Source organism: Balaenoptera acutorostrata, chromosome 19 (genome assembly GCF_949987535.1).
Source record: "Balaenoptera acutorostrata chromosome 19, mBalAcu1.1, whole genome shotgun sequence".
Lineage (NCBI taxonomy): Eukaryota > Metazoa > Chordata > Mammalia > Artiodactyla > Balaenopteridae > Balaenoptera > Balaenoptera acutorostrata.
Genome location: NC_080082.1, coordinates 54899958 through 54927300, shown reverse-complemented (window position 1 = coordinate 54927300; position 27343 = coordinate 54899958). Strand labels below are relative to the sequence as shown.

General features: G+C 56.1%; 1 protein-coding gene across 7 annotated transcripts in view; it reads right to left on the bottom strand.

The window, feature by feature from the left end:
- Window positions 1–27343, bottom strand: part of POU2F2 (POU class 2 homeobox 2) — a 73958-nt gene that overhangs the window by 20380 nt on the left and 26235 nt on the right. For 6 of the 7 annotated variants that reach the window (XM_028163073.2, XM_007168039.2, XM_007168040.3 and 3 more), the window contains exons 1-4: window positions 11235–11279; window positions 3191–3256; window positions 3044–3078; window positions 2843–2899 (exon numbers count right to left, since the gene is read on the bottom strand). In XM_028163073.2, the coding sequence (XP_028018874.2) occupies window positions 2843–2899; window positions 3044–3078; window positions 3191–3256; window positions 11235–11262 (186 nt within the window). In that variant the 5' untranslated portion in view covers window positions 11263–11279. Of the gene's footprint in view, window positions 1–2842; window positions 2900–3043; window positions 3079–3190; window positions 3257–11234; window positions 11280–27343 lie in introns of those variants that run through there. The other variant, XM_007168038.2, reaches the window with a different exon arrangement.

Below are 27343 nucleotides of genomic sequence, written 5' to 3'. Positions count from 1 at the left end.
GGCTAACACACCCTCTGCACCCGAACTCCCGACAGGAGAGGGTCACCTTTGGAGAGCGCTTTTACCCTCCTGGGGGTCAGTTCCCCATCTTTAAAATGGGAAAGGATGCCAGTGGGGGCCCTGGGACATCAAAGAAGGGGGTCCTGTGTGCCACACCCCTCATCTGCTTCAGCCAGAGGTGCACCTCTTATCTGTCCAGTGGAGTAAGACTTTATTGGATGAAAGAGGATTAGGGTATGAAATAAAAATCACCGCCTTAGAATATGGGTCATGAATTCAAAGCCTAAGGAAGCAGGCAGACAGCACAAATGGGTGCTTTGGGCAAGTGTGGACGGAGTGGGCTGAAAAGAGCATGCCCGCCTGCCGGAAGGGGGAGGCCTGCCCAGCCCCACCCTGCTTCTGCCGGCAAAAAACCAAAGCAAAAATGCTGCAGGACCAGCAAAGGATGTCTGCAGGCCACATGTGGCCCAGGTGCTGCCAGCTCTCAGCTTCCACCCCAGAGTCCGCTGAGCCCCTCCTCCTCTCTCTGTGGAGGATAAACATGCATCTCGCATCCACCACGTAGGACAGACCAGCTTAGAGGGGTCCCAGCCTTCTCCCTCTCCTACCTGAAAATACCAGACAATGGTGGCCTTGCCTGAGAGGTCTGCTGGTGAAAGACACATGGGGTGGGAGGTGTGGCTTGATGAGTCGCCCCCCCTCAGGCCCAGAGGGGACATTAGGGATCATCCTTCAGCCCAGTGTCCCAACAGTGTTTTGCAAAAGGAGATCCAGAGAGGGAAAGCATCTTGTGCAAGGCAACACAGTGACTTGGCAGGAGCGAGCATGGCATTTGCAATACAGACTGAGACAGACACACAGACAGAGGCCTGGGAAAGGGCCAAATAACAGAGGGTGAGTGGCATGCCCCAAGGGACAGGATACAAGTGTCAGAAAGTCTAAGGGGTATAGGGATGCAGCGTGAAACAACAGTAAATACTAGAAGTCAGGGCAGTGGCTGTCCTGGAGGGGAAATGAAGGGCCTTCTGGAAGTCTGGTCGTGTTCTGTTTCTTGATCTGGTGCTGGTGACACAGGTGGCCAGTTGGTGAAAATCCACAGAGCTGTACACTGAGGATCTAAGTGTGTGTCATATTTTAATTAAAAGTTTTAAAAAAACCAACACTGTGTGCCATGGTGAGAACACTATCCCTCTCGGGGCTCTTTCCTTCTCTCTCTTTTAAGTCTCCAGTAGGTGCTAGGACGTCTCTAACACCTTCCAACCCTGGCTAATCGCCCCTTTTAACAAACAGAGAACCAGTCTCAGGCTTATATCCGACAGTAGGCAAGAGTCTCTGGGTACATTTTAATAATCATTGTATTTATTTCCATGGCAAGTGATTCTAGTTTTCCATTCATGAAATTTCCATTTAAAAAAACGTTTTATTTCAGCTGTTGAAAAAGCAAGACAGCTCATGAGTTGATAATTGTTGAGGCCGATTGACAGGTACCTGGAGGTTTGTTTTCGCTATGGTCTTCCTTCTACTTTTGTATCTGCTTCACACTTTCCATAATAAAATGTTTTTTTTTTTAATTGAGCCAATTCAACAAAATTGTGATGTAAATAATTGAACACGGTGGTGTGTGCATTTGTCTGAAATCATGATGGAAGCACATGAATCACTGCAGTTAGGGAAAGACTGACACAGAAGAGATGCAGTGAGGTGGGGCAGCAAAGGCCAGGAGCGGAACCCAGGTGTGGATGGAGACCCAGAGCCAGAGGCCGCTGCTGCGCTCTCTGCCTCAGGCTTTCCCCGGGAAGCAGGCCCAGGCTGGGGAAGGGGAGAGAGAACCCTTTCTTCCTTGGGCCCCACTAGTCTCCTAGGGGAGAAGCAGGGCTGCCGCGGAGCAAGGAGAGGCTGCAGAGATTCAGCTGAGGGAGGGCTGGTGCTGGGGGTGGGGGTGACGGACGCTCTCGGCTCCCAGGGCTATGGCCAGAGCCCAGCCTGAGATCAGAGGGAAGACGGTCAGAGTCCGAGCCCTTCTCCCTGGGTCCCATCCAGCGCCCTCAGAACAAGACACCTGCCCACCAAGCAGATCAAGGCACACCAGCCATGGAAGGGACCTCAGAGATCCCCCTCTCCACCACCCACCCCCATTTCCCATGTTAGAGAAGAGGAAACCGAAAGGCCAGAGTGGGGGAGTGATTCTCCCATGGTCACAAAGCAGTTCCTGGTGCCCACGCCCCATCCTTCTGCCGCCTTTGGTCAGGGTCAGGAGTCCTGCCTGTGCCTCCTCCTCTGTCCCTGCCCTCTGTGCCATCTTCGGGCCTCTGGACCTGCCGGCTGCCCCCGCCACACTGGAGGGTGGAGACCTGGGCCCCAGACACCCCAGGAAGCCCAGCAGTGCCCAGGAGCAGGGCCCCATCTGGATCTGGCATTTGCTCTACGTGGTCACTTCCGGCCTCCCCACCGTCCTCTCCTCCAGCATCCTCACTGGGCCTGCCCTCCCCTCCCCGCTCCCCAGTCCTCCCGCTGGCCCCTGAGTGTGCGCTTGGGGGGATGGGGGGGCGGGGCCGGCCCCTGTTCAGTCAGGGACGTTGGGATGGGGGCGGGGCCCTCAGCTTCCTGTTGTTCATCGCCCTGGGGCTCTGGGGGGGATTTCCCTGGCCACCCCCACTCCCCCAGGGAAGGGGAAGGAGCCCTGGTGAGTCACAGGCCTGGGGCGGGAGCCCGAGGGTGAGAAGGGGCGGCGGGAGGAGTCCCGTCACCGAGGTACCAGGCCCTGGGCCCTCTCCCAAATGCCAAACCCGGCCCATCGCAGGACACCTGTCTTCCTGCCCTGGCTGCCCTGACAGGTGCTTACCTTGGTGCTGGGGCCAGTCGGGGACACAGGGAACGGGGAGGTCTTATTCTGGGGGTTCTGCGAAGAGCGAGTTGGGGTGGGAGATGGGAACAGTGAGATGAAGCAGCTTCTGACACCCTGCCCCTCCCCCAAACAGCTCCCCTCTGCTCCCTTCTCCCCCTCCCCCTCCCCAACCCTCCTGCTCATCCACTCCCTCCTGACCTGATGGTTAGTGTCTGGTCCATTTCTTTCCGTGTCTGCAAGGAGAGGGGCAGGGTGAGTTGTCACGAGCCACCCCCAAAACTCCCCCCGCGCACCTGCCCTCCGCCCGTGGTGACCTCTGCCCTCCCTGCTCCCTTCCCCACTCACCTGTGTGCTCTGATGGGGAGTCCAGACCTTGCTTCTCGGCCTCCAGGGGCTTAGACATTCTTATTTCTGGGGACAGAGGAGGGATGCAAGTGGGGTGAGGGTGCAGAAGCCTGAAGAGTTCTGGGGCCCCTCCTCCGGCACCACCCCAGCCTCTCCCCAAATACTCCCACACCCCTGCCGCCTTGCAAGTGTCTCTTTCCGGGAGACATGCCCTCTGCTCTGAGCCTCTGCTCTCCTCCGGCAGGACAGGAGAGGGGCCTTCGGGCCCTGGGGATCCCCTTCACCCCTCCAAGAGGTGGCACAGGGAGGGTCAGCCCCCGACCCCCCGTGAGACCCTGGGGCAGGGTGGGAGGGTCGAGGTTGGCCATGGGTCCTGACAAGGCTCTGGCCGCCCAGGGGGAGACTGCTCCAGAGCAGCGAGTCAGCCTTAGGCTTCCTCTCAGCCTGCCGCCCCGGCGCCCGTCCTGCCTCACCAGGTTTCGGTGAGGCATGTTTTCCACTCTGAGTAGGGCCTGGGAGGTGTGAGGGGACTGCAGCATCCCCAAAGGAACGAGTCGTCAGATCTACCGGCGGTGATTCAGCCGCCCTCCGGCCCCCTCCCCGGCCCACCACTTTCCTGTCCGTACCCCACTCCCACCGGCCTCCCTTTCAGGGACTCAGCACACAGATGGCCCCGCTCTGATCTCTGTGACCCCGACCCCATCCGCTTCTGCCCCGACCTTGTCCTCAAACCTAATCTTAGACCTTACCTGGGACTTCAGCCTTGATTTGCAGCTGCACACCCCAATCCAACCTACAGTCCCTGCCCCTACAGACGCGATCCCACCCTGTAGTTCCGCAGGACCGAGGAAATGAAAGGAGGTGGCCGAGGGGAGTGGCGAGCAGGGGACACAAAGCAATGGAGACAAACCCCCGTCCTCACAGCTCTCTGATGCTGGTCACGGGAAGGTGAGTGTTACCAGGGCCAAGCACAGCGCCAAGTATGATTCAGAGCTCACGCCGGCAGTTGGTGCTAATATTACCCCCATTTTACAGAGGAGGAAACTGAGGCTCCAGGGGGGATGGCACCTCCCCAAGAACACAGTGAGGCAGCAGAGGCACCCTGATCGGACCTGGATCTTCATGACTCCAGGGCTCCCACTTCCGATCAGTATCTCTACGGTCTCTGATGGGCCCGTCGTGACTTTCACCACCGTCATCCCAACCCAAGCTCACCCTGACTCCGACTTGAACCCAGCCCTTCCTGGTCCTAGACCCCCGCACAAATCTGGGTTTCTGCCCGACCCATTCTGAATCCCCTTTGCCCACCCTGATTCCCAACTCCTGTCCAGACGGCCCAAGTCCTTCACCTGACCTCGACTCCCAACTCGGCCTCAGACCTTACTCCTGACCCTGACTCTGACCCTAAAGTCTCCCCTACAGCTCACTCCAAATCCCCACCAAGACCCCACCCTATCAAAGGAGCTATCCAACTCTAGTGTGCTCTGCATCCAAGATATTTAAAGAAGGCCAGCTAGAGAGAGAGCTGGGACAGCGTCACCAACTGAAAAAAAAAAAAAAAGTCCAGAAATTTTGCAATTACTCGACACGGCACGCCACTCGGATTTAAAATTCCTGATTAAAAAGCCAGGTCACATACTGCTGGTGGGGGTGTAAATCAATACAAGCACAATTCAGGAAAGCCGAGCCGTGCCCCTTCCCTGTGGCCCAGCACATCCACTCCCGGGCGTCCATCCAAGAGAAAGGAGCGTCCTGCCCACCATCACCACCCCCGGCACGCGTGTTCCCAGCGGCGCTTTCATAACCACTCCCCGCCACTGGAAATAGCTCCAGGGCCCATTAACGGGAATGGGTCAACAACAATGGTACATCCATAAAATGAAATACTCCACAGCCGGGGAAAAGAACCAACTCCTGCATCACACACGCTGAATATCGCAAACATGATGCCGGGGTAAAGACGTGAGACACAAAAGTGGACAGACAGGAGGACTCCAATTATGTGAAACTCAGAAACAGGCAGGATGACATCAGATGATTAAGGTCCAATTAGTGGGCACCTTTTGGGGGGTGCTAACCGGGAGAGGGTGTGAGGAAGCCTGCAAGGGGTTGGAAATGTTCTGTTTGGTGGTTACGTGGGTCTACACATATGTAAAAATTCATCAAGCTGTACGCTTAAAATTTGAGCACTTTATGTATGGTATGTTTTCACAAAAAAAGAAAAAAATTTTGAGTTGGGACTTCCCTGGTGGCGCAGTGGTTAAGACTCCATGTTCCCAATGCAGGGGGCCCGGGTTCGATCCCTGCCAGGGTACTAGATCCCACACGCATGCCGCAACTAAGGAGCCTGCGAACCGCAACTAAGGAGCCCGCGAGCCACAACTAAGGAGCCCTTGAGCTGCAACTAAAGGAACCCACGTGCTGCAACTAAGGAGCCGGCCAGCCTCAACTAAGACCCGGCACAACCAAATAAATAAATAAAATTTTAAGCTAATAACAATAAAAATAATAAGCCAGCATATAGTCCTATTAAGGCATAAGCTTATGAGTGTTAGGGTGCAGGTGCCCAGATGCTACAGGAGCTCAGGCCCTGTTTCTGGGCACTGGGAAGGGGGCAGCAAGTGGTTAAGGATGCTGAGAGACACAGGAGGTCACAAACGGAGCCAGGGGATGAGCCCCCCCCCCGACTCTGGTGCATCAGACGCGGGAGTCCTGCCTGATCCTGGCTCTAAATCTCCCAGACCTTGGCCCTGCTCCAGGCAACCACAAATCCTAACGTGGCCCTAAATCCCACCCCTCCCAGCATCCCTGAAAGCCGTGCCCCAGCCCTCTCCCCGGCCCCTCCCTCCAGCCAGTGTCCACATTGCCACGGGAGCTCCTCGCCTGGCCCTGAACCCTTCCATGGCTCCCCGTCTCCTAAGAAAAGCCCAGGCTCCTCATCCTGGCCTTTAGGGTGTGACCCTTGTCACCCGCTGCTGCCCATCTCTTGCCACTTATGCAACTTTCTCTTCAGCTACGCCAGGTATCTCCCTCTGCTTGACGGGGAGTCCAGACCTTCAGGTTCTTTACTCCCCACCTAGCTAGCGAACGCCCCTCCTGCTCACAGACCAGGGTGGCCTCTGACCTCACCTCCACCCCAGAGAGTCCATGCTCATTCTCGGCCTCTCATGTGCTGAGCTGTGTCCCCCAACATTCCTATGTTGAAGTCTTAACCCCCAGTACCTCAGAATGTGACTGTCTTTGGAGATAGGATCTTTAAAGAGGTAATGAAGTTAAAATGAGACCCTTAGGGCCCTTAGGGTGGGCTCTGATCCAATATGACTGGGGTCCTTATAAGAAGAGGAGATTGAGACAGAGACATGCCCAGAGGGAAGACCATGTGAAGACACAGGGAGCAGACGGCCATCTCAAGCCAAGGAGAGAGGCCTCAGAAGAAACCAACCCTGCTGACACCTTGACCTTGGACTTCTAGCTTCCAGAATTTTGAGAAAATAAATTTCTGTTGTTTAAGCCATCCAGTCTGGGGTACTTTGTTATGGCAGCCCTAGCAAACTAATGCAGCCTCCCTTGGTCGTGCCTTCTCGCCATCCTAGCCCCGAGCCCGCAGGGCTGTGGTCCCCTGTGTCCCAGTCCTTTCCCACTAGACTAGCGGGCAGGCCTGGTCTGACTCATTGCTCGGTCCCCAGCATTACCCAGCTCAGAAGAACAAGTTATGTTTGCTGAGCGTCCGTCCTTCCCTGCAGCTCTCTCTGTCTCTTTCTTGTTCCTGCCTCTGTCCTGCTGTCTGTCTGCCATTTAACAAATGTTTCCGGAGGCCTTGGCATGGGCTGGTCCCTCTGCCTGGAACGCTGTTCCCCACTCTATCTGCCTGGCGATCTCCTACTCATCCTTCAGGACCCAGCACAGGCTCTGTCCTCCATGAAGTCACCACCCCCGATGACTTCAGGCAGAGGGTCTCTCCCCTGTTCCCTCCACCCTGGCTCCATCGCCCCTGTCACTGTCCTAAAGGCTGTAGCCATCTGGGCCCCAGAATGTCTCCTCCTTCAGGCTAGGAACCCCTCAAGGGCAGCTCTGACTCATCTGGGGTCCCCAATGGGAGGTGTGGGTTGAATGAACAAGGGTGGCCCTGCTCTCCCTCCTCCAGGCCTTCCTTCGCCTCTGCTCTTCTCCCACCTGGGGCGACCCTCTCCTTCTCGACTAGCAAACTCCTGCGCCTCTTTAAGGCGCCAGCTCCACGTCACCTCCTCTGTGAGGTCCTCCCTGACTGCCCAGGCGGTCAGTGCCTCTCTCATCTGGGCTCCCCCTGTCCCCTAACACACACTGACAGCCTGGAGAGTGACCCCTGCCCCAGACTGTGGGCTCCTTAGGGCCCAGGCTGCACAGTCTGGGACTGTGTCTTTGGAATGAACGAGAGCATGAAAGAGTCTCCTCTCCCTGCTGTCACCTGACACTTTGACCCTCAGCCCCGGTCCCCAGGCAGCTCCAACCTAAACATTTAAGGTAACATCCCCTCTGCAGGGATACTGGCTGCAGAGGAAAAAGTGTTGAGGGGAAATTTCCACCACTCTATTTCCCTTATTCTCACTAATCCCGCCCCCCACTACCCCCAGCTCCCACACAGCCCGTGCACCCCTTCAGCGCTCAGCTGGGCCAACGGCAAAGTGGCCAGAGCTGTCCTTCGCCCAGGCCTCTTTTGCTGCCCTCTCCTTCTCCTCCATCAGAGCCCAACCCAAGAAAAGGGTCTCATCAAATCATCCCCACCAGCAATGAATAGGGAACTCCATTTCCACCACGACACACAGCTAAGTGATGTGTTAATGGGGACTCTCGAGGGCATGGCGAGCCTGGCAAGGGGCCCGCGGAGGCTGATCATCCTGGAGGCTGTCTCAGCCTTGGCCCTGGCAGGGTTCTCTCTCTCTCTCTCAATCTCTCTCTCTCTTTTGACTCTAGAGATATACTGATGCCTAATCCCTCCCCTGACACTCTGATTTCACTGGGACAGAGACCTAGGCATCAGAAATTTTAAGCCCACCTCCAGGTGATGCTAATTTGCTCCAGCCCCCCTGGCGCCTTCAGAAGGCCCCCCTCAAAGCGTCGTTCAGTTCATTCGCAAGGAAAGTTTGGTTGGTTGCTTAGGGTCACCCCTCCCTTCTCCCATCGCAGGCAGCGTGCCACTTTTTAGAGGAACAGGCAGGCAAAAGCAATGCAGAGCCCGACCGGGCCCCTCAAACCCCACCATCCTTGGATCAGACCCACCAGGGGCGGCCACGCCCCTGGGCTCACACTCACTTGCCCGACTGCCCCAGGCCTGGGACACTGGGTCCCCTCCGCCCTTCCTCGCCCCTCCCTCCCCGGACTTTCACTTCTCCTCTGCATTTCCCCCAGCCGGTTTTAGCAGACTTGGGCCAGCTTCTCGTTAGCACTTACCGAAAATGGGGCTAAATATAGAGGGCCCAAGGGCTGCCCCTCACCCCTCCTGGCCCCGCTTGGCCTGTCCCCTGGGTCCCCTGTCTACAAAGCCTGCTTCAATCAAGGCTGTGGCCTGGGAGCCCCTGTGGGCAGGGTCTGCCCTGCCGGGAACCTCTGCTCGCCCACTGGCCCAGCCCAGCCTCCCCAGGAGTCGCATTTCACACCCCCATACCCCGCAGCTGTCCCTGGGCGGCCTCCAGGGATTGAACACTTCTGAGTGTCAGGAGGGACGGATGGAGATACAGGCAGCAGACACAACAAGAGAGGTGGCCCTACAGCTGCGCTGACAAAAGCTGCCACAGACACTGCAGGCACAGGCAGGCAGGGCCCCGGACACGGATGGAGACCACTCAAACGCACACAGGGACAGGTGTGCACAGATCCCAGACAGGAGTGTTTGCAGATGAAGACACAAGCCCAGACACAATGACACAGGCAGAGATGCAAAACACACACCCAGACGTGTGTGGGCACACCTGCGCTTACACACACTCACACACCGAGTCACCCCCAGACACGTACACACTCACGCCCCAGAGTCACTCACAGACACACAGATAGACACAGATGTGCATACACACACAGACACCCAGGTCACTCAGATAGACACACACAAGATGTACACGCACACTCACACACACACACACCCAGAGTCACTCAGACATACAGACAGACACAGATGTGTATGCACATGCACACACACACTCACACACACACAGTCACTCAGACATAGAGACAGATAGAGATGTGCATACACACACACACACACACACACACAGGTAACTCAGATAGACACACACACAGACATGCATGTACTCACACTCCCAGAGTCACCTCCTCCTGGGAGATGGCCAAGGTGGACCCCTGAACTCAGGTCACAGATGTAGAGCCCAAGACCAAGCAGTGATCTGCCCAAGGTCACACATGTATTAATTCATATCCACGCCAGGGAGCCCAGGGCAGGCCTCACAGGCAGGGCAATTCTGTGAGAAATCCCAAGTAAAGGGTTTAACCCAGCGCCCAACACGTACAAAGCCCCCAATCAACCCCAGACAGGGAAGAGACAGCACGCGTGTACAGATGCCCTGGGTCCCTGTGTCTACACTGTACATGCACACGCACACACACACACACACACACACACACACACACATCCACAGCTGCGTACATGGTCACCTCAGTAAATAATCACACAGCATCTGGCAAGTGGCCTTCCTTCCATCTCACCCCCCTCCTTGCCTCCCTTGCCTTACTCATACCCACTCATCCTTCACATCTCAGACCAGAAATGCCCTCTTCCAGGAAGCCCTCCCTGACACCCCATCAGCTGAACTGGGCAAGTCTCCTGGGCTCCCCCAGTCTCCTGTGCCTCCCCTGTCCCAGCCGTGACCCCTCAGCCTGTGCCTCCTTCCCTGTCTGGTGACAGGTCTGTCTCCCTCCCTGGACTGGGGACTCCAGGAAGACACACCTGAAGCTGCCTTTTTCAGCTCTATTTCCAACATCCAGCACAGAACTGCTCAATAAATACATGTCGATGACAGATCACAGGGATGTCCGCATACGCGGATGCACACGGACACGCACCAAACCAATCATCCCCGCAGACACCTACAAATGGGACACATTCCCACACAACCCCATAGTCAGACCTAGAGGGCCGCAAACAAAACAACCTTGAAGTATGGACGCTTGCCGAGTTCCAGGCCCCGTGTTAAGCATTTACCATATTACCTCACTTAACTCTCCCATCAGCACTGCGGAGAGATAACTATCATTACACAGAGATGGACACATTATGTCAAATGAGCCAACAAATACAAATCGCTTTGTACGGTGCTTGGCGCATGATGTTCACGCAGTCGACTGACATTTGGTGGATGAGGCAGTTCATGAGCACACAAACATGTAATAAATTTTCAGGCAGTGATAAGTGTCATGAAGAAAAGATAAAGCAGGGCGAAGGGACTCAGAATGGCGGGATTGGTTGCCAGTTTAGATGGGGCAGGCAGGGAAGGCCACCCCGAGGAGGGGACATCTCAGGCGAACGAAGTGAGGAAGTGAACCAAGAGAGCATTGCCAAGGCTACCCACACAATGTCACGCACAAGAGCCCCTCACACACCGGACACCTGACAGTCGCACACAGAAGACTCGGAACTACCGCGCACACGCACAGACACAGACGCACACACTCAAAGGTCCAGCAACTCAGCCTTCCAGCCCCTGTGCAGTCCCCTCCCCAGGATCACTCATGTCGCCCACCCACCGGCCCTCTGTGTAGGAGCTTGCTACCAACACCTGGCTCCATCCCCCTCCCCCAGACCCCTCAGAACAGGGCAGCAGAGAAGGGGAGAGGAGGTCGGAAGCCCCCCGGCGCCCCCCCCCACCCCGTGCTGATGTGAAAGGGGAGGAGAAAGAGGAGCTGGAGGTGGGAACCCAGGATGGGAAGAGGGGGCAGCTGCTGCGGTACAGAGTCAAAGGGCAAAGGAGCCAGCTGAAGAGGAAGGTCAGGGCGGGCCGGCAACCAGCCGGCAGGACGAGCCCCACGGTGCTGCCAGTGTGCTCGGGCCCCTTACCTGGAGCCCCCATGCTGGAGTGAACCATGCTGCCTGCCCCGCAGGGCTGGGGGGACGACTGTGTCATCTCCCCGCCCTCTCTGGGGGCCAAGCCCTCTCCGCCGGAAGTCACCCAGGGAGGAAACCACAGGGCCCGCCCCCTTCGGAAGGGAAAATACCCATGTCCGAAGGCCCACCCCAGCAGGCAGCGGACCCCAAATCATGTGTGTGTGTTGGGGAAGTGCGGGTAGTGGCGTAGAGTGCAAGCAGGCTGGAAGAGCTGACTCCTACAGCTGTGCCCCCAGAAGATGCCCCTAGCCCTTGTGCCGCCTCCACCTTGCCAACACATCTGGAACAGGGCATGTGGGTCTGGGAGAGAAGGTGGATCCATAACAACATCACTAAAACACTGGCTAGGAGTTTTGGGTGGGGGGAGGGGGGCTTTCCCAATGCTAGGCCCCCTGCACCTCGCATTTAACAGACATCATCTCTGGAGGCGCTCACTCTTTGCCCCATTTTACAGACAAAAAGACTGAGGACCAGAGAAGTGAGGTGGCCTCCCCAAGGGCCCAGAGCCAAGAAACGCTGAACCAAGAAGCAGGGCAGCAGGAGGTGTTCGCGATTGGTTTCCGCAGGCTGTGGGGAGTCGGGAACCCAGCCGTGCATCTGCCCGCAGGTGAGACGTCCGGGGCCACCACTGGGAGAATCGGTACCCGTGGACAGTGGTAGGACCGGCGGCAGGTCCGGGCCTTGCCCTGGAGCAGCAAGAGGTTTGCCAGGGGAGAAATGCGGGCGCCGTAGGTGGCTGGGGCGGAGGGAAATACGCGGTCCCGGGGCTGCTGGCTGGCGCTTCGCGCGGCGGCGCTCCCGGACCAGCTGTTCCCTCCGCGCCCGCCAGAGGGCGGCAGCGCCCAGCCAATGGGCCAGAGGGCGGGGCCGGCTGCGGAGGAGGGAGCCCCTCCCGCCTCTCCCAGTCCCCTTCCCCGCCCCCGCGCGCACACCTGCGAGGGTCACACAAAGGCGCCGGACTCCCGGCACACGGCGGCGCAGACAAAGGCGCGGCCGAGCCCGCTGCCCTCTTCCTCCTCCCCGCGCCCGGTCCGAGGCTGCAGGGCCGCCTGGAGCCTCCAAACAACCCACCTGCCCGCTGCGGGCCCTGCAGGACTCGCTGCGCCCCACGCTGAGGGACCCCCAAACCACGCGCGCGCACACGGACGCCTGGACTCTCATACACACGCTCAAGTATTTCTACACATGGACCCCAGCACTTGACACACACGTGTGCACATCCAGACACACGGGAACACTCCTCTGCGCACAGGCCCTGACACCAAGGCTCCTTACCAACACTCCCGTGTACAGATCCCCCTCCTGTGCTCCGTCACGCGGACACACGAGCACAAGGACACATCTGCCCAAGTGTACCCAGGCATACCTCCTGGCCATGTGTGCCCACATTCACACCCACGCACACTCACGCACGATATAACACACAGGCAGACCTTCGTGAGTGCCTTTCTGCCTGTACCCGGGCCCTGTGCACCCAGACACGCCCAGGCAGGCAGACCCACTCCACGGGAATGACCGCGGTCCTCACATCTGCACACAGAGGGGGCAGTTCCCCCTCTAGCTACACTCCACAAGATTCCATATTGTAAAGGCCATTTCACTGAGGAGATCCAGGCCATACAGCATCAGCTGGGCTCCAACTCAGACCTCCTGCCTCCTGGTCCACCTCTTTCCCACTCTCTCGCTCTCTCTCAGATGCACGGTTTTTATACAGGAGGGTCTCCTTGGAAGCAGTCTGGTGGTAGTGGTACTGGGGCCTTGTCTTGAAGTTGCATTTGATTTAGGATTTATGTTTTGGGGGACTTGGAAATGAGGGTAATAAGGACATTATCACGGGGAGCAAAACCCCACCAAAACACCCCCATGCTCCACCCTAGACATAGCCAACATCATCCATGTCAGGAGCGAGCTTTGGGACAAAACCCAAAGCAGGGAGAGAAGCACCACCCATTTCCGGTGCTGTCCTCCCAGGTCTGCAGCTGAGTGGCAGAGCTGGCGAAAGCCTTACACGCTTCCCCGTGGGGTGAAATCACCCCACCCCTCTTGCCTCCCAGGCTGGCTCCACTATTATCGCCTCTGGCAGACCAGAACTGAGTCCCTGAGCTGGAGTCAGGGCATCTTGAAGAAGAATGGGCCTGAGACTTCCACCTGCCCAAGAGAGGACAGAGGGGCAGAGTTTGGAGCACACTGGGTGGGTAGGGCCTGGCAGCCAGGAATGGGGAGGCCTGGGCAGGAGAGATGGCGGCCTCTCACCTGGAGAAGAAGCCTCAGGCCATGCTGAGCAAGGCAGGTGGGGCCTGGGAGCTGGGGAGCAGCGGGGGCCACTGGGGGTGCAGAGAGCCTGGGAGGGAGGCGGCACAGGGGAGGCCAGGCTGGGCTCAGGGCTGAGCGGTAATTAAAGGAGACGTAGGGGGCTCCCCAGGGCCAGCGGGGCTGGTAACTGACACACGGGCCCCATTGCTCCGCTCATATTTCTCACCGGATCGATACGTTTGACTCCCGACAAGACAATAATCGCTTGTACGCAGCCAGCGAGTCGATCAAATACATTATTAGAGCGAGGTCCCCTGGGGGCCCGGCGGGGAGTTGTGGGGGGGGGAAGCAGCCAGCCCACCGGGGACAGCAGAGTGGGATTCTTCACCCCTCAGGGCCCCCAGCCATGGCCTCTTCCTCTCGGCCGCCCCTGGGGACCCTCTCTGTGGCTTGGTTCCCCAGCCTCTTTCTGCATCCGGCGGTGTCTGGCGACCTCTCCACTCAGCCCCGGGCTGCATCCCCACTCTGCGTGGGGACACGAGCAGTGTTTCCCCAAAATGCTGCCTCATCCGTAGGGCTGTAGCATGTGGGAGCTCAGACAGGCCCCTCAGACCCCCAGCTTGGCAGGAGGTAAGGAGACTGGGTTGCCTGTGAGTCGACAACTGGGCCAGAAGATGAACTTGAGCCTAAAATTCATGGACATCAACCTCCCTTTGCATCTCAGCATTCGGCCTTCAGCAGAGCTCAGGCGAGGGCAGCCTCTGGGGAGCAGGGGGGTCTGGGAAAGCTGGCTTAGGGACCCAAACACATAGGAAAGCAGGATGAGGGGTGGCAGACAGACACACAGACGAAAATATATCCGGTTGGTCCTACAGCAGGGCCATGCAATCCTCCAACAGGCCTCCGATACTATGGAATCAAACCCAGCCTGGCCTGCCCTGGCACTGCTTGTCTACCTCTTCCTGACTTCTGGGCTCGAGCCTTCATTTCCTGTTTACACCCCTGCTTCGTCCTCAGCCCTGCCCTCGGAACTGCTTCTCCAGTGGCCCTAAGTCAAGACCAAGCTATAACCACCCCATGTTCTGCTTAGGAGCACCCAGCATCCAGGGACTTAAAATGTTTCTTCTTCTCCATCGTCACCATCATCATCAAAAGCAGCAGCGTCGCTATCTAGTCTGTGCTAGTTGGGCCAATACGTTATATCTAATCCTCACGACAATCTGAGGAAGTACGGTCTGTTATTATTCCCCTTCTACGGACAAATTAGAGCTCAAAGAGGTGAAGTCACTTGCCCCACCTGAGTGGTGCAGTCAGGATTCAAACCCCGCCCTGTCCTCCCCACAGCTTGCTCTTTCTGCACTCTGCCACGGGTCTCCTTAGAGCTTTGAACGCTCCGCATCCTCCAGTGGACAGCCGGCAGCCACTCCCTGCTCGCCCGGGAACACCGGGATCTCCTCGCAGCCCACAGCCCAACTCCCACAGCCCTCAGAGCCTGTTCTTGGTATTCAGCCATGTGTTGGACCCCCGATCCATCAGTTCCTGGCTGAAGGTGGGCCAACCCTTCCCTATTTCTTTCAATTCAAACATTTCCTACGTGTCCCTTATTGCCAAGCCGTGGGCTGGGGGCTGAGGACCTAGAGGTGAGCTGGATCTGACACACACCTGCCCTCAAGGAGCTCATGGTCCAAGGGGAAGACTGGAGTTGATGAAAGTTTTCTAAGGTTCCATCACTGGCTCAGTAAACATCCGAAAAACGCTGGTCAAGGGTGAAGCCCAAGACACAGAAGGGCCCTTCCTGCCATAGAAAGATTGGGAGGGCTCGAGCTTGGATGAGAAAGATCCAGGCAGGGTGCTATACATGCGACTTGAGGCTGGATTTGATGTTGTAGGGGGAAGGATTCTGAGCAGAAAAAGTCTGTGTAAGGGAGATCCACCGGGGACTGGTGTGAGACCAGGCCGGTGGGAAGAAGCTGGAGGCAGGATAACCAGAGGGGAGGCTGGGACAGTGGTCCAGAAAACAAGAGAGAATGGGGCCATGAGGATGCAGATGAGAGTACAAATTCAGGTGAGAGTCTAGAGAACTTTAGTGAATCTGCAAGTGGGCAGCTGAGCGGGGTGGTTTGGTGGGCGCTCGGGCCACCACTGTCGGACAGCAGGAACGGGAGCAGAGTAAAGGAAGATACTTAGGTCAGTGCCGGGGGGGGAAGATCAGCAAGGTCTGTGGACCAGGAAGCCAGCAGATCTGAATAAACTGACATTGACAGAAACACTCCTCATGCATCTCCTGCCCACCACCAGTTTCCCAGACCCACCAGAAATCCCAGGAATTCACCTCAAGCAAGAAGAAATCATCACGGTACGGCTCAAAGAAGGTAAAAGAAGACCAACCAGGTCCCCACACTGAAACTGGCCATTTGGTGACCTAGGGCCAGCCCTCTGCACTGTCTGGGCCTCAGCTTCCGTATCTAAAAGTGGGAGGTGGACTTGGAGGAGCGCTCAAAGACTTCTTCCAGCGCTAACATTCTGGGGCTTGAAAGAAACAAGAACACAAGATGGACTGCTGGATCCACTAAAGGCCACGGCCACACAGCTACACTGGGGCAGACCCAGAGTCTCTCTGACCCCAAAGCCTGTGCCTAACCTGCCGTGCTGGGCTTGCTGCGCCTCACCTTGGCTTGTACGCGTCTCAGACTGCAGGTTGTCGGAGAACAGGGTCCTCGGCCTCATCACCACAAGCCCGCCAGGGCATCCGAAGAAGCCAAAGAAGAAGGTGGCTGGCCCTGGGCCTTCCCCGATGAGGCTCTGACCCTCAGCGCACGAGCCGCCACCCACCCCCAGACTCCAGCCCAGATCTCCCACTCGCCCAGCACCGCCTCTGCAGGCTCACGGCCACTTCTGTCCTCCCAGCGCAAGGAGCTGTCCAAAGGCTGAAATTCAAGAGCCCTCACCGTGGTCCAGAAGCCCTCCAGTAACTTCCCTGCAGCCTCCAGGAAAGCCCAGCCCCCTCACCATGGCCTCCAGGCCCCTGCAGGACGTCACCTCTCCCTACGAGAGCACAATGCGCCAGCCACACTGGAGAAGGCCAAGTCTGTCCCCATCTTGGGGCCCTTGACCTTGCTGACTCCTCCCCTAGAACACTGTTCCCTATCTCGTCCCTTTCCTCTGATCCTTCAGGACTTAGTTCAAAGGCTGCGTCCTCTGAGAGGCCCTCCCTTAGCCACTCTCCACGCCAACAGCCGGTTTTACTTTCTTCGTAGCTCTCTCTGGAACTCAGCTACCGTCGACTTGCTTTACTGTCTGTCTCCCCCTCTGAACTGTAAGCCCTCTGAAAGCAGTCCTTTTTTGTCTTGTTTCCTGTGGCATTCCCTTCTGAAATAACGCCTGGCACAGACTAGGTGCTTGAATCCTATTTGTGTGGTTTTTTAAACATTTGTATTTATTTATTTATTTTTGGCTGTGCAGCGTGCAGGATCTCAGTTCCCCCACCAGGGATTGAACCCAGGCCCCCTGCAGTGGAAGCGCAAAGCCCTAACCACTGGACAGCCAGGGAATTTCCAAATCCTATTTGTTGAATGAATAGATCCTTCCAGGCTCCCAGAGCCCACAGAATGAAATCCAAGGCTGGCTTTCCAAGCTCAAGTGGATGTGGGCCTCTGCCGACCTCCACAGGCATATTGCCCCCAGAGCTCACCTTCTTCCTCTGTTCAACAACTTGGGTCCCCCTACGTGCCCATCCTCCATGCTTCCTGTGTTTGCCACCTCTACTGTACTCACCGCTACTGCCTCTGCTCAAATCTCCCCTCTCTGGAAGCCTTTTCTGGCTCCACCGGAGGCCCAATTAACAGTCATGGCCTCAGTCTTCCCACAGCTCAGGCAGCATTCTGGGCTTAGCACTAATCATACTGCATTGAAATTCCTTCCCAGTGAGGCTGCCCCCACAGGGCAGGGCTGGAGGGCAAGGTGGTGTTTGATTCATTTTTGTGGAGTGGAGGCCAGCACTGGTCTGCATATAGGCCCAGTTGAATGAGGACATCTGCCCCGCAGACAGCGATATCTGTATAGGTGTATATAAGCACTGATCTGGGAGTCAAACATCTGAGAGTTTGGAAACTGGTTCCTCCATTCACTTGCTGTGTGACCCTAGGCAAGTGACTTCACCTCTCTGAGCCTCATGCTCCTCATCTGTGAAATGGGGGCAGTAACATGGGCTGATAGGAACTTCATTAATCTTTTTAAAAAAATAGTTCCCTGTGCTATACTGTAGGACCTTACTGTCATTAATCTTAAATATAGTACTGACCACCATGCACAAGGAGTTCAAGAAGTTCACAAAGTGTTTATTACATCAAGGTTTGAGGTAGAGAAAATCAGATGCCACCAATAGGACAGTGGCTAAATAAATTGCAGCATAGTCATACTCAGGAATAGGATGTGATCATGAAAGATAATGGAACTGATCTATGGATAAAGGACATGGAAAGTTCTCCGAGACACTGCTGAATGAAAAGGCAAGTTGTAGAATGACTTATACAACTTAATATCATTTATGTAAAACACATACCAAAACCACTATGTATTTTCTATGGGTGGGCAGGTATTGACAAATGCAGAGGAAAAGGTCCAGAGGGTAACTAATTAATGACAGCTACCTTTGGTGAGGGGACCAGGACTGGGAAAGCAGAAGGGACTCCAATGGGATTTTAACATTTTCTGTTATGCTTTTGGTTTTCAGAATGAGATTGTATTCAGTTTTGTTTGTTTGTTTGTTTGTTTTGTCTGCATTGGGTCTTCGTTGCTGCACACAGGCTTTCTCTAGTTGCGGACAGCGGGGGCTACCCTTCGTTGCAGTGCGCGGGCTTCTCATTGCGGTGGCTTCTCTTGTCACGGAGCATGGGCTCTAGGCACGCAGGCTTCAGTAGTTGCAGCACGCAGGCCCTAGAGCGCGTGAGCTTCAGTAGTTGTGGCTGGCAGGCTCTAGAACACAGGCTCAGTAGTTGTGATGCACGGGCTTAGTTGCTCCGCGTCATGTGGGATCTTCCCGGACCAGGGATCGAACCCATGTCCCCTGCATTGGCAGGCGGATTCTTCACCACTGCGCCACCAGGGAAGTTCCCTGTATTCAGTTTTTAATTAAAATTAGAATATATTAAGTGAGTTACAGGTAGCTAACTGCAAAGAAAAGGAATGACTATCCCCCAAAGCGAGGACAGAGGTTACCTCCAGCAGGGAGGGAGGGATGGGGCAGGTTTGAAAAGGGTCACAGGGGTTGGGGAGTTCCTGGGCTCTGGCTGCCTTCTTTATACAGACGTAGGTTGTGATCGCACAGATGTTCACTTGATAAAGACTGATTAAAATGTACATTTATGACTCTTTCCTTTACAACTGTGCTTCCTGCAGGCAGAGGCCAATTCGCACGTGTTGCAGTATCATCTGCTCCCCACCCCCAATTCACGCCCAGAAGCCGATGTTAGGAAAAGGCCTTGTTCGGTAGGGTGCTCCCCGGTTGCAAGAGCTCTGAGGGGCCGAGGCCGCTGTCCAGGGTACTAACGGCCAAAGCCTGGGAAGCCTCAGGGAGACCAGCCAAATAGGACAGCTTCAAATGCCGCGGAGCAACGAAGCCCGTGCGCCATAACTACTGAGCCCGTGAACCACAACTACTGAGCCCACGTGCCACAACTACTGAAGCCCGTGTGCCTAGAGCCCGTGCTCTGCAACAAGAGAAGCCACCGCAATGAGAAGCCCGCGCACCGCGACGAAGAGTAGCCCCCGCTCGCCGCAACTAGAGAAAGCCCACGCGCAGCAACGAAGACCCAACACAGCCAAAAATAAATAAATAAATAATAAATAAATATTTTTTAAAAAAGACAGCTTCAAGACGCCTTATCCTAATCGGCCACTGCCCGCCTCTAATATGTCACCTCCCAACACTCGTCACCACCCCCTCGCTTCCTCCAGGCTGGCTTTCTGCTCGTGCAGCCCAAGCCCAAGCTCTGATGTGACTCAGGACCTTCGCTCTTGCTCTCCCCGCTGGCCTGGTGCCACCTTTCCCCGGCTATGCCCGTGGTGCGTGCCCGCACTTATTCCAGGAGCCCACTGACACGTCCTCTCCACACAGGAGTCTTTTGTGATCATCCCACCTCACATAGCGTTTCCCCTCCCCATCACTCTTCATCCTTTACCAGGTACAAGTTTCTTCCAGCACTCGTCACTAACATTCGCGTTTCCATGTGTTAATGTGCTTGTTTATCATCCGTCTTCCCCCACTGGAATGTTCATGCTGGCAGGACAGGGAGCATGTCTGTCCTGTTCGGTTTTATCCTCCTTTTTAAAAGGGCCGCAGGTGCACAAAATTGCATTCATCATAATCCCTGGTTCCCGGCATACTCCCATCACTGGCCTGGGCAGAGCCCTCTTCCATTATTTATTGGCTTATTTATTTTATTTATTTTTAATAATGTGTTCATGTGAAGCCACCACTCGACACTCAGATTAGAGCTGTGACAGTAGTCACACTGATTCGTGTCTGACGTGTGCACCGCTGTGTCCCCCGTACCCGACACCTAGGAGGATCCGTTTGCTGAAGGAGAAGTTAGGGGGCACCATGCAAAAGGAAGATCACGGGAGCGCCCGCCTGGCCTCACAAGCAGGGGGAGAAGAAATCAAAGGCCAGGCCCTCCGCTAAGCTCCCCTGTCCTCCCCGGTGCTCCCACCCCCTGCTCAGCCTGGCCAAAGCCTCTTCAAGACGATTCGATCCTACACCTGCACAGATGGCCCGCTGTGACAGACCCTGTGCCAAGACATGGGGACACCAGGCAAATCAGCCTTGGCCACGCCCTTGAGGATTCTCAAACCTCTATGCACTCCTCCTCCCCCGCTCCCCGGCTCCTTGATGGTCCCACGATTATCGTAAGTTATCAGAGCAGCTAGCAGGCACCTGCTCTGTGTAGCCATGTGTTCCGTGCATCATGTCTTGGCATCTTCCCAACGATCCAATTAAGCAGGTGCTGTTATTATCCCCCCGCTTTTCAGAGGAGTGCCCTGAGGTGGGTCAGAGCCAGCAGGCCGATTCCAGAGCCCAGCTCTCCTTACCACCAGGCACACTGCCTGTGTTACACCGATCATATGCATCCCCTCGAAAATTCGAGCGGTCCTGGGCCGCCTGCCTCTCTGCAAAAGCAACTGAGGATGATGGAAAAGGTGTCAACTTTGAAGTCACATAACAGGTGGTTAGGTCCCAGCCGCAGGGCTCAGTGAGGCATGGGGGGGTGGTGGTGGCAGGGGTGTCATGTGGCCCAGGTATTATATTCGTGAAGGGCCTCATTAAATGAGATGTGCATTTTTGATTTTACAGTTGGGTGCCACTGCCAGACCATATCACCTGTAGGACGCTATGAATTTTGTTTTAATAAATCCTGCAATGACCTTGTAAATATCAGTCAATGTGGCATTTTGTTGTCGTCGTTGCTTAGAGCACAGCCTGTAACTCCATTTTAGCCTTCTTTCATTCTTAGCATACTGGGCTCACAAATGAGAATTGGCCTGGCCTCTCTCAGCCTCTGTGGAGCCTGCTGAGTCCTTGCTATGTGACTTCAAGCAAGCCACTCAACCTCTCTGTGCCTCTTCCGGAATTGTGCGGTCTCTGGGCAACATCCGCAAAGGGCCCTGTTCCACAAACATTTATTCAGAGGAGTTTAACTTGACGGAATCAGGTTGACTCAGACCATATGAGACATAGTCCCTGCCATCATGGAAGCAAACTCTGAGCTCTGGACACTTGAAAGAAAGTGAGGGCTCTTGGGAGAAGGGTAGGTTTTTGGTGTGATAACCATTTACTGAGATGGCGACAAGCTCCTGGAAGAGCTCAGGAACAGGGAATCTAGAGTTCTGCTTTAGACAGTTAAAGGAGAAACCCTGAACTACGGTTAGAAACATTTTGCATGCATCTTTTCACTGAATGTCCTCCACACTCGACAAGAGAACGATTGTCACCATGCCCATTTTACAGATGAAAGAACTGATGCTCTGCAAGGTTGAATCATTTGCCTGGGACCCCACAGACGGAACCAGGATTAGCATCCAGGCAAGTGGACTCCACTTCAACCCCAGACCCCTGTGGGCCTCTTCCCTTTGGCTCAGCAGGAAACACTGGACTTGGACCTGGGCTTGCCGCCTGAGGCATTCACGTGCCTCCCATCCCTGATCCATGATGGCCTCCTGCCAATATGAGCCGTTCCCTGAAAGCTTTCACATTGCTGGCCCACCTTGAGTCACAGCAAGTCTGGGCTGCACACTGAACGGTGTTCCCCGGGGCCCTGGTCCCTTCTCCAAGCTCACATACCTTCAGACCCGCTCACTCCCTGCTTACCTCCTTCGTGGAGCTTCTCCAGGAAAGGCCTCTCCCTTACCTTCACGCATGACCTCTTTCTGACAATGGACTTCTCCTCAGCGCCAAAAGCACCAGGCATTTTGAGGTTTGTGTGGAGAACACCAAATAGATAGAACCCAGGGCTCTGCCTCCCAGAGATTTCCCCAGAGGCAAAGCAGCACCTGTCCGGTGAGGGGAAATCCCAGGTGTGTGCAGGGTCAGACCCTCGCTCTGCCTGACCAGCTGCGTGACCTTGGATTGGCAACCCCACTTCTCTGAGCCTTGATATCGGCACAATTCCAAAGGTTCTCCCCGATTCCTCCACTCCCCAGGCCACCACCATCTCTGGCCCCAGGGACATCAGCGGCCTTCTCCCTGCAGGTCTCTGTGCTTCCACGCCTGACCCTGATAGCCTCGTCTGCTCCCCACACCCAGAGAGGGTCTTTCTGAAACTTAATCAGGCTGTGTCGCTCCCTTGCTTCAGACTTTTCAGGGGCCTCCCTGCTTTGGGGAATAAAACCCAAACCCCTTAGTCCGGGAACTCCCTGGCGGTCCAGTGGTTAGGACTCCACACTTTCACTGCCGAGGGCTCGGGTTCAATCCCTGGTCAAGGAACTAGGATCCCGCAAGCCACGCGGTGGCCAAAAAAACAAAAAACAAAAACAAACCCCTTAATCCAGCCTACAGAGTCCTGTGTGATCTGGCCTCTGCTGACAGCTCTCCTCTCTTCCCCCCACCACTCTCCCCTTCACCTACCCTGCTCTAAGCCTCGCCACCTCCAAGTTCTTTCCTACCCCAGGCCCTTTGCATGTGCCGGTCCCTCTGCCTCGAATGCTCCCTGCCTGGTTAAATCCTACTCATCTTTCGAGGCTCAGCTTAAATGTCTTTCCCTCTCTGTGTTGGCTCCCTATTCTTGTCTCTCCTTTAGGGGACTTGATCGCAATTTCTGATTTTGCATTTAATCGATATTTACACTTAAAGATCTGCATCCCCTCTTAGCTTGTCGGCTCCGTGGACATCAGCTGTGCCAGTTTTGTTCACTTCTTTATCTGCAGTGCCCAGTACAGGGCCCAGCACACAGCAAGTGCTCAGACAAATGGATGGGGACAAGGACCCGAGGCAGAGGACTTGAGTCTTCTGAGCCTCAGTTTCCATTTCTGTCAAATCAAGATAATAATGCCTCAGGACTTCCCTGGTGGCGCAGTAGATAAGACTCTGTGCTCCCAGTGCAGGGGGCCTGGGTTTGATCCCTGGTCAGGGACCTAGATCCCACATGCATGCTGCAACTAAGAGTTCGCATGCCACAACTAAGGAGCCCATGTGCCACAACTAAGGAGCCCGCCTGCTGCAACTAACACCCAGTGCAACCAAATAAGTAAATAAATAAATATTAAAGAAAAAAAAGATAATAATGCCTTCCTTACAGGTAGCGGTGAGGATCCCAAGAGACGATGAATATTGACGGTGCTTTGGGGAAAATGCTCTTCAAATATAAAAGCTCGCAAGAGCTGGAACCTCGAGGATGGGCCAGAATCAGAGAAGAACAAGAGAGGAGGGCATGGCCATTTGTCAAGTAACTTTATCTGCCAGACATTTTACATCTCCTTGTTCACTGTCTCCTATGAGATGGTGGCACTGACCCAGAGGAGGAAATCAAAGTTCAGAGAGGAGAAACCACCTTCCCACAGTGTCACAGCAAGTCCGTGGCAGAGCTGGGATTTGAACCCCTCACAGCGAGGCAGTCACGTTTCCCATGCGCCTCCAACAAAACTTGACCCCTTGCAGTGGTTTTTTTTTTTTTTTTCATGCCGAGTGGCATGCGGGATCTTAGTTCCCCAACTAGGGATCGAACCCGTGCCCCCGTAGTGGAAGCGCGGAGTCCTAACCACTGGACCACCAGGGAAGTTCTCTCAGTGGGTTCTTGACAAATATTTGTGGGTTGGACCAATGAAGAGGGCCTGAATGGCAGTCCTGGCTCTGCCAGTCACTGGCTGGTGATCTTGGGTGAGCCACTCCCCTTCCCCGAGCCTCAGTGTCCCCATCTGCAAAATGGGAATAATGATCATGCCTACCACCTAGGGTGGCCAGGGGATTTGGCAAGAGCCCAAAGGTCGAGTGCTTAGCATGCAGTGAGCGGTCCATGAGCAGCTGTTACCTTGTTAATCTTCCATGTGAGGGAACAGCATGAGCAAAGGTTTGGGGCAGATCAGGGAGAAGATGAGAAGCCGATGGAGAGAGAGTCATCAGAAAGGACCTCTCAAAGGAGGGGCATCTGGAACCAGACAGAAAGGGACTCCCAAGTCTGCGCCTGGCTGTTGAGGAGGGGAGAGGGAAGCTGTGGAGGGGTCTCCTGATCTCCTTCCCCTCTCGACTCTACCAGACCCCTTACTTCCTTCCAGGTTTCCTAGGCCTTGGTCGGAATCCCTTACACCTCAGTCACCTGCTAACCTCGTCTCCATCCCAGGGCCGAGGCCGGCTCCAGCTCAGTGGGGCCCGGCCTTCCCTACACAGCCCACAGGGACCCTTCTCTCTTCTGTTAGTCGGAAAATTATAATCTGAAGATAATACCAAATAATTCATAAAGGTGAAAAGTGAGAACTGTTTTAGGTGTAAGCAAGCACGTGACATGTGAGTAGGTACATGTGTACATACATCACCTTTTAAACCAAACTGCCTCTTCCTATGTGCCAGAGGGATCCAAGACCGAGCTCTTTACCCCCCTTGGCAAAGGGGTCGCTGCGAGGCCCGAGGGGTGGGGGGATGCGGGTGCAGCACGAATGCAGGGATTCGTTGACGGGTGGGTCACTGAGTCCTCGGTGAAGGGTGGCGGCTTGGCAAGGAGACCTGGGGTCATCTCAGAATCCTCCTCCTCCGCAGTGTCCCCCAACTTCCCATGGATTCAACCCACCGGTGTCTGAATCCCTCTGCCCTTTCCCCCGCTGCCCGCTCTGCCCCATCTCTGCATCCCTATCCCCAGCTCTGCCCCATCTCCCGGCCTTCTCCCTCCCTCTCTCTCTCTCTCTCTCTCTGTCTCCTCTCCAGCCTGTATATTGCCCAGGTCCTTCCTCACTTCTTCACTGGTTCCACACGTATCTCCTGAACCCCATCCATGTGGCAGACACTGAGTTGGGGACAAGTGAAGCAGCCCCTGCCTTCCAGAGCTGACAGTGGAGGTGGCCCTGGGGTCTTGAGTCCATGCCCTGCACTGCTCCCTAAAGCACCACGCTGGTGGGGCCACTCCCCTACCCAGAGAGGGAAAAGCTTGGCATCCTAGGCTCTCTCCAGCTTCACCTTCCCCAGCCGCCAGGAGAAGGGGGAGAGGGCGGGCTTGCAGCCTTGAGATGCCTTCGTAGGGGCACCCGGGTGGAGGGGTGACCACGCTCCCCGGCGGAAGGATCCTGTCTCCCACTCCCTCCCCAGAGAACTCTGGGCCTTCAAGGCACAGGTTTTCCACAGGAGGGGCCAAAAATGCCCTCTGAGCAGCGCACTTTTCAGGGGCAAACCGAGGTTCAGAGCAGGCACGTGACTGGAGCAGAGCCACACAGCAAGTCTGCGGCAGACAGACAGGACCCAGCCCCAGTTCTCCAGCTGCATCTCTGCAGGTGTAGACCCGGCCGCGCTCCTCCTGACACTGGCGCCCCCAAGAGGAAGAGAGAAGAGTCGCTGAGCTCTGTTTTCTGTGTCTTCTGCTGCCTCTCCCAGGACCTGGGCCTCTGTTTATTTCCCCAGCTGTGGGAGGGGAGGTAACCCAAGAGAGACTGAAATGAGAGGGGCACGTGGGGGAACAGTCAGGACAAGAAAGTTCGAGGGAAAAGCATGCAGCCGAGCAGAGAAAGAGGGGTGCAGGGGAGGAATGACCAGGACTGTGCAGGTAGAACAGAGACGGATGTGGAGATGCTTAAATCCCTGGAGGGAGAGGCAGCAATACAGGAGAGTCACACAGGGAGAGACAGAGACAGAAAGATGCAAAGAAAGAGAAACAGAGCCGGGTAAAGTGGAAAGAGAGACAAAGAGAAAAAGAGAGAACAGAAAGTGGGAGGAGGAAGGGCAGGCGGGGTGGGGCCGCCAGGACCTTCTGTAAATTGCTTCCCCGACACCCTCTCATCTGGCCCTCACACCCGCACTCCTGCGGGGTGTGTGGCGAGGTCCCCAGACCTGAAGGGGCTGAGGCGGGTATTTGGGAGGGGTGTCCAGCCCCAGCCTATCTCTTTCCCCGGCCCCCAGCTGCCTCACCGAGGCAGGGGCCCAAGTTCCCTGTGCAAGGGGTGGGGCAGACCCTGGAGGACCACGACGGGGCGCCCCGGGGCCTCCCCCACCTGTTCTCGCCCGCTGCCTTCTGCCCCCCTGACTTCTGCCCACGCCTCCCTCAACCTGTGGCCGTCCTCTCCCTGCCTGCCCTCCTGTCCATCCCTGCGCCCCCCAGACCACTCATCCAGAGACCACCTCTCTGCTCCCCTGCGGGTTTGGGGTTAGGGAAGGGTGCCCAGCGGCCTAGCTAGGGAGGGGGCTTGGTGGATTATCGAGGATGTACAGGACTGCGGCTGACGTGGGCCAGGAGGAAGAGGAGGGGGTCGTGGTGATGGACGATGCTGATTCTGTGGTGGGGGGGGCCGGCAGGAGAGGGGGTGGAGGAGGGCTGGGGGAGGGGTGGTGAAGATGCGGGTTGAGGGGGGGAGCAGGACCAGGCTCACATTTGGCATTCAGGGCAGCTGACAATAAAAATGCTTTATTGCCAAGAAACTGGATCGATCGGGGCTGGAGGGGGCCGGCAGGGGGGACGCGGAGGGCTCAGCGCAGAGGCCGGCGGCCGGGCCTCTGCAGCGACCAGGGCCCGAGCCGCCCTCCCCCCTGCGCCCCCCTCCTTGCCTCCTGCCCTTTCTCTCTCCTGCAGCCACCGCTTAGTTCTTATTATATTTTTTCTTATATATATTTTTCCCCCAGCTTCTCCTGCTCCTGTTTTTTTTTTTTTTTTTTCTTTTAATTTTTTAAAAAACTCCCTGCACTCCCAACGCCGCAGGCCGGGTGTGGGTAGGGTGGAGGCCTCTGCCAAGGCCGGGCCCCTACCCATAGGGCGTCCAGAGCTGCTGGCTCCGGGCTGAGCCCCACTTTGCTTCCACATCCGCCCCCCCGCCCCCGTCCAATCAGGCTCCCCCCAAGATATGGGTGCCTATCTTCCCCTGCCCCTCATCCTAAGGGCCTTCGCCCACCCATGAAATGACACCCCCCTCTGGTGGGCTCAGGGCCCTGGCTAGGCCTTCCTCCCCTCCCCCCTACCTGGCCCCCCGCGCACTCCCAGAGCCATTTGGCTGATGGTCAGAACTGTCCATCAAGGGGGCTCTGAGCCCCTGGGGACCTAGATGGGAGGAGGGAAGGGGAGAGGTCGAGGGTCAGGCCACGTCCCCTCAGCTCAGCTCTTTCCCCTCCCCCTTCCTAACAAAGGGAG